Genomic DNA, 6,650 nt, shown 5'->3' with positions numbered 1-6,650 from the left:
CCGTTGCCCAGGAGGCGAAATCTGCATCTCCATCCAGTACCTGTGTGACGGAGCACCCGACTGTCCCGATGGCTACGACGAGAACCTGCGCCTCTGTACGGCAGGTGAGCACAGGTGACAGGTGGAGGGAGGGGAGGGAGGGAGAGGGGAAGATAAACAGGTGGGGATGGAGAGTACACCGGCGACTATTAATGTTAGTTAGTTTTTATTTTATTTTTCTTGTTTTTATTTCTTGTTTTTGTTTTTGTCTTTATTCTTATTGTTTTTGTTTTTGTTTTTCATGTTCTTATTCTTTTTTCTTTTTCTTTGTTCTTGCTCGTCTTGTTCTTCACGTTCTTCTTCTTCTTCACGTTCTTCTTGTTCTTCACGTTCTTCTTCTTCTTCTTCTACTTCTTCTTCTTCTTTTTCCTGCAACAATAAACTATCAATCAATCAATCAATCAATCAATCAATCTTTCTTTTTCTTTTTCTTTTTCTTTTTCTTTTTCTTTTTCTTTTTCTTCTTCTTTTTCTTCTTCTTCTTCTTTGTATGATTTATTTTACAGCTTTGTTTAGTTTCTTCTTAACTTTTTTTTATCTTTTTCTATATTTCTCTCTCTCTCTCTCTCTCTCTCTCTCTCTCTCTCTCTCTCTCTCTCTCTCTCAATTTTAAGCGTGTGAAGCTTATATTTTCTCTTTCGTAAGCCTTTGTTTTCTTCCCTCCTCCTCCTCCTCCTCCTCTTCCTCTTCTTCTTCCTCTTCCTCCATCTCTTTGTCTTTTCCTCAGGGCAAGTTTTCCTCGTGTATTTGTTTTCTTTCCTAACAGGTTTTTTATCCCTCCTGAGACACCTTTTTTCCCTTCCTCCTTTTTTTTCTCTCCCCCTTCCGGCGAGCTCCGATTTATTTCCTTCCTAACAAGTTCTTTATTTCCCTTTTTCACAATGGTCTATTTTCCCTTATTTCTTTTCATTTTTCTATTTATCTTCCTCTGTGTTTCTTTTCTTGCTGTTCTTCTTTTTTCCCTCTTTTCATAATTCATTTTTATTTTTCTTCTCTTCTTTTTCGTCTTCCTCTTGTTCTTGTTTTGCTGTTTTTCTTCTTTATTACCTCTTCTCAATGTGACCTTTTTTCTTATTTTCTTCCCTTGTTCATCTTCCTTTTCCTCTGGTTGTTTTTTTATATTCTCGTTCATGTTTTTGCTGTTTTTCTTCTTTATTTCCTCCTCTCAATGTGACCTTTTTTCTTCATTTTCTTCCCTTGTTCATCTCCTTTCTTTTCTCTTTCTTCTTCCTCCTCTTTTTCTTCTTTTCCCGCTAATCATGACCTCCGCTTTCTTCCCACACTTTCACAACCAACCAAAAAAAATAACGACAACCAAGAAAGAACCAACCAGTCGAAAAAGGAGGACAACCCACACAATCTCACCGCCTTTGCCCTTCTCCTTTCTTTCACTTTTTTTCCTTTTTTTCTTCCCTTTTTCATATTTCTCTTCTTTCTGTTTTTCTTCCGTATTATCTCGTTTCAGAATGACCTTTTACTCCTTATTCTTCCCTTCTTTATCTTTGTCTTATTTCTGTTCTTCTTTCTTGTTTCCTCGTCTAAGAGCGATCTTTTCTTCTCCCTTTTTTCCACTCTCCTTCAGTTCTTCCTTCTTCTGACTGTGTTTTGTTTCCTCTTCTCTTTTCTTTTTCTTTCCTTTTTCGTTATCCTCTTTCTCTCATTCTTTTTTTTCCTTTTAATCCTAACTTCCATTTCCTTCCTACACTTCCACAATCAAATAGAACAACAAAACAACAACACGAACCCAAAAAGAACCAATCACAATCATTACTTTAACCGGGAAATGTCCTCGAAAAAGCTCACACACCCATACAATCGAAGAAGCCACACACTCACCACACATCCTCACCTCGTTTCCCCTTGCAGCCAAGAGGCCCCCCGTGGAAGAGACGTCCTCGTTCCTGCACTCCCTCCTCGCTTCGCACGGCCCCAACTACCTGGAGAAGCTGTTCGGCACCAAGGCTCGTAACGCCCTTGAGCCTCTAGGTGGTGTGCAGAAGGTGGCCATTGCCCTGTCAGGTGAGTACAGGTGTTGGGGTGGTGGTGGTGGTTGTGGTGCATGGTGGGAGGACGTTGTGTGTGTGTGTGTGTGTGTGTGTGTGTGTGTGTGTGTGTGTGTATGTAAAGGGAGACAGGGAGGGAAGAGAAAAAATGAAAACACAAAGAGTGAGAAGGAAAAATTTGTGTGTCTGGAGAAGTTGGCTTCGTTTGAGTTAGTCGTTTCTTTGGTGTTGTGTTTGTTTTAAAAGAAGAATAGAATGAATGAGAAAATGAGAATAAAAGAAGTATTTAGATGCAGAGGGAAAGAGAAAGAGAGAAACGGTGAGTGGCAGAGATCTGCTTTTGTTCTGTTCTATCTAACAATCTCACATATTTGTAACCATCACTAACTAACCTTCGCGTCTCCCTTCGCAGAGTTAGTGGAGGAGCAACCATCATTCCCACTCAACAGACTAACACAAGAACTAGAGCAACATTGTCACAATCTAACACTCTCACATCTTCGTAAGCACCACTAACTAACCTTCTCGCCCCGCCCTTCACAGTGTTAGTGGAGAAGCAAGCAGTCATTTTTCCCACTAAACAAACGAACACCAGAACAAGAGCACTGTCCCTATCTAACACTCACCTTCATAACCACCGCTAACTAACCCTCACATCGCCTGTCACATAGTCAGCGGAGAAGCAGCAGTCATTATTCTAACTCCACACACGCACACCAGAGCTAGAACACTGTCACTCCGACACTCACATCTTCGCAAAAGCCACCGCTAACTCTCGTCCCGCCCTTCGCAGAGTCCCAGACCATTGACGAGTTCGGGGAGGCCCTTCACCTGCTCCGCTCCGACGTGGAACACCTGCGCTCCGTCTTCATGGCTGTCGAGAACGGGGACATCGGCATGCTGAAGTCCCTCGGCATCAAGGACTCCGAGCTCGGCGACGTCAAGTTCTTCTTGGAGAAACTTGTCAACACCGGCTTCCTGGACTGAGCGGGCAGGCCAGCGCGAGAGCGGAGGAGGAGGTGGTGGTGGGAAAGAAGGGAGATGGAGGTGGAGAGGAGAGAGTGAGGAGAAAAGACTTAAGAGAGGGTGGAGGAGGAGGAGGAGGAGATAGGAAAGAAAGGAGGAGAGGGAGAAAAAAAACTAGTGAGTGAAGGAGGAGGAGGAGGTGGTGGGAAAGAAGAAAAGGAAAGAATGGCGGGAGAAGAGAGAAGAGTATGAACTATTCTAGGTTAAAACGACGTAACTTTCTGACTTTATATTATATTTTATTGACGAACGAGGAAGAGCGTGAATGAATGAAGTGCACAGATTAAGATAAGTGAACGACACAAACACGACCAAAAAAATAGATAAACATTGGATTAATATTTTTCTCACACTTAAGAAAAAGAAGAGAAAGGGAAAGGTAGAGAGAGCGAGACTGAGAGGAATAAAATGAATGAGAGAATGAGAGTTTGATAAATGGTAAGATGCAGAGAGAAAGAGAAAGAAAAACGATGGCTGACAGAGATTCGTTCTAGTTCGAAAGAAGTAAAATTTATTAAAAGAAAAACGAGATAGATAAGAGAGAAAGAGAGAGATAATGAATGTCAAGAGGTCAATTTCAGTTTTATGATTTGATCACTCAGATTCACAAGCCAAATACACTGAGAGATTACGAGAGAAAGAAAGCGATATTTAGATGCTTAGTGAGACAGATAAGAGAAAGAGCGAAACAGCGACTGGTAGATACTCGTTTCAGTTTCACGGTTCACTGCTTCAATGTCGCGAGTCAATGCTTCAGTTTCACGAGTCCAAAGCCTTAAACGTCTCGGCGCCTCAGTTCGCCTCTTTGAAAAGCCTCTCGTAGAAGTTGCTGGGATTCTTATGGACTGTTTGGTGATGCCAGTGATAGTTGTACACGATTCCTGCATCATGAACGGGAAAGTCACCCACGATAATCCGGTCAGTCTTCTCTGTGGCCTTGGGAATGGTCGAAATGGCAGTCCGAGACGTTTAAGAATATCGTCACCCTAAGAAAATAATCGCCTAAGTCATTTTTCAGCGATTTCCAGGTTTTTCTTTACATCAATTTTGTTAACATGCGACTGCCGTTTTTGTAGAATTGCCTTCGTCATTCAGGGTTTGAGTGTTCTAGAATTGGCCTTTTCGTTTCTGCCTAAATCTTAAGCCAAATGAGATAATGACAATTCTTTTCTCATTCCCTGTAAAGTAGAAAATAATGACGTAGGCGGTTTGTTTACGAAGGTGACGATATGAACCTGTGCTCTCCCCGTCACCCCCCTCAGGCACCACCCAGGCACCGCGCGTCCCCCAGCCAGCGTGTAGCAGTCCCCTGTAAGCCGTAGTCCGTTTCCACTCACTCCCGTAGGCGAGGCGACACTACTAGACTTAATTACCGGTAAGTTCAGTGTACAGCACCGTAATTATTGCTTCTCTGAGTCAGCGGTTGACGTGAACACACACACACACACACACACACACACACACACTCCGAGGTGACAGTGTAGACCAATGAACAGTTAGTTATGCACCAGGTAAGCTGATTAACAGGTGAACTAATTAAAAGTGAAATGATTAACAGATAGACCAACAGGCAAGATATTTAACGGTAAAGTAATTATCAGGTAGATAGCTACATACAGTGTTGCGCAAAAGTACACACCACCGTTATGCAACCACAATGTTACAAAACGTTACGCATCTTTGTAAAACCACAGTGTTGCAAAAAGCATTCTGAGCCGTAGAGGCGAGTGAAGTCCCGTCAAAATTCATACGGCCCTGGATACATAATATTGCGGAGGAGTGCACGCAATCACCATACAAGCGTAGAGTGTCTAGGTAATCAGTATGAACCAACTCCTACCTGGCCACCCGATTTTCGTCAGCCTTGGGGCCTCTGTTGTGTTGTCATTCTGTTTAGAATAATTGGAATAATGTGCGTGAACACTTATTTTGCTTTGTTGCGTATTGACCTGCAGCTTGTGACAGACATTGTATTCATTGTAGATATTACTGATGCTATTACAGTGTGTTAAGAATATATATTATGTATATATTTACGTTGCCGAAAAGGAAATTCTGCCAGTAGTGGTCTTGTTTGCTAGAGTTGTCACACACACACACACACACACACACACACACACACACACACACACACACACACACAGACCTTTCCTTCAGAGAGAGAGAGAGAGAGAGAGAGAGAGAGAGAGAGAGAGAGAGAGAGAGAGAGAGAGAGAGAGAGAGAGAGTGTGTGCGTGTGCGTGTGTGTAAGAGGAAAGGGGAGAGGTGGAGAAACATTGAGTAGCATTAATAAGACGATGGAAAAGGAAAGTAAGGAAGGAAAGAAAAGAAAATCGGAAAAATGAAAGAAGAAACAGACAGATAGAAATAAAGGTAGAAACAATTAGGAATGAAAAAGTGGAGGAGGACAAGAAGTGGTTGAAGGAAGGAGGAAGGAAAGGAGTGTGCCCAAAGCGTGGAGTGTAGCGAGCGTAGAGTGTGAGCAGTGCGTGGGTGTCATCCTGGCGCCGGCGTCCCCCGAGCAGTGCAGCTGATGTGTAAAGTAAAACGTAGCCACTAAAAAATCCTCTAATGATAGTACTGATAATAAAGATAATAATGATAGTAATAATAATAATAATAATAATAGTAATAATATACAGAAGTTTTATTGTGCATCTTGAGTGTTTTAAACTTTTAAGAGTGATGTTATTAAAGTGTTTTGCCAAAGTTGATTGTTTGAGAAATTGTTTGTTTGATTGATTGATTGACTGATTGATTGAAGCGGTTTTGGTTCTGAAGGAACTGACAGCTATCGTAAAACAACATAAAAAAGTAAAAATAATAATACAAACAATTCTTCACTAGAGCAGAATCGTGGATCATCACTAGGATGTATTATTGTATTTACTTATATGCATTATTGTTGTCAGTGCAGCTGGATTAATTAAGTAATAAATATTTTCTCCTGCAATACCCACATTAATACCTTGACCTGCAGTGTTTACTCTCCATACAGATAAATTATACAAAAGCATAAATATATCTAATAAATTGTGTACAACCATTGGCTTGTGATTTAGTGTTGTCACCTGTGTGAGGGGGGGGGGGGGGGGCGCCCAGCTGCTTTACCGTGAACGCGGGAATAAGGCAGGGTTGTGTCCTTGCCCCATCACTTATCAACACTTGTATGTATTAGGTATTATACAGAGTTGTGGACCAGTCATTGTGGAGCATCCATTGGCAATACCAGGGTCGCTGACCTTGTTTTTGCTGATGATGCAGTAATCCTTGTGATGTCTCTGGAGGTTCTGGTGATGGCTCTCGAAGCACTGCACGAGGAGGCGAAACCCTGGCACCTCAGGTCCCCTGGACCAAGACCATGGTAAAGGTGTTTGAAACTTTGGAGGCTTACTAGATGAAGCACTACAGTCTACTCATGCGTGTGGCGAGCCGAGGACATTGATATCTTGGAAATTTTCACATACCTTGATAGCGTAGTTCAGTACAATGGCGGGTCTTACCAGGAAAACTTATGGCGGATTGGCTTGGCCCACGGTGTTATGGACTCGCTCAGCACGAGTATATGGAGTTGTTGATACC

At 42.2% G+C, this 6,650-nt stretch overlaps 1 protein-coding gene across 3 annotated transcripts in view; it reads left to right on the top strand.

The window, feature by feature from the left end:
* The window catches only part of LOC126980473 (prohormone-4-like), a 119,343-nt gene extending 113,229 nt beyond the window's left edge, over positions 1 to 6,114 (top strand). For all 3 annotated transcript variants that reach the window (XM_050830403.1, XM_050830402.1, XM_050830404.1), the window contains 3 exons: positions 1 to 104; positions 1,906 to 2,058; positions 2,836 to 6,114. The exon at positions 1 to 104 is cut by the window's left edge and continues 31 nt beyond it. In XM_050830403.1, coding sequence (XP_050686360.1) covers positions 1 to 104; positions 1,906 to 2,058; positions 2,836 to 3,029 — 451 coding nt within the window. In that variant the 3' untranslated portion in view covers positions 3,030 to 6,114. The remainder of the gene's footprint in view (positions 105 to 1,905; positions 2,059 to 2,835) is intronic.
* The last annotated feature ends 536 nt before the right edge of the window (positions 6,115 to 6,650 follow it).

This window comes from Eriocheir sinensis, chromosome 44 (genome assembly GCF_024679095.1).
Source record: "Eriocheir sinensis breed Jianghai 21 chromosome 44, ASM2467909v1, whole genome shotgun sequence".
Taxonomy (NCBI): Eukaryota; Metazoa; Arthropoda; class Malacostraca; order Decapoda; family Varunidae; genus Eriocheir; species Eriocheir sinensis.
Note: the sequence above shows the minus strand (reverse complement) of the source record. Positions and strands in the feature narration are given on the sequence as shown.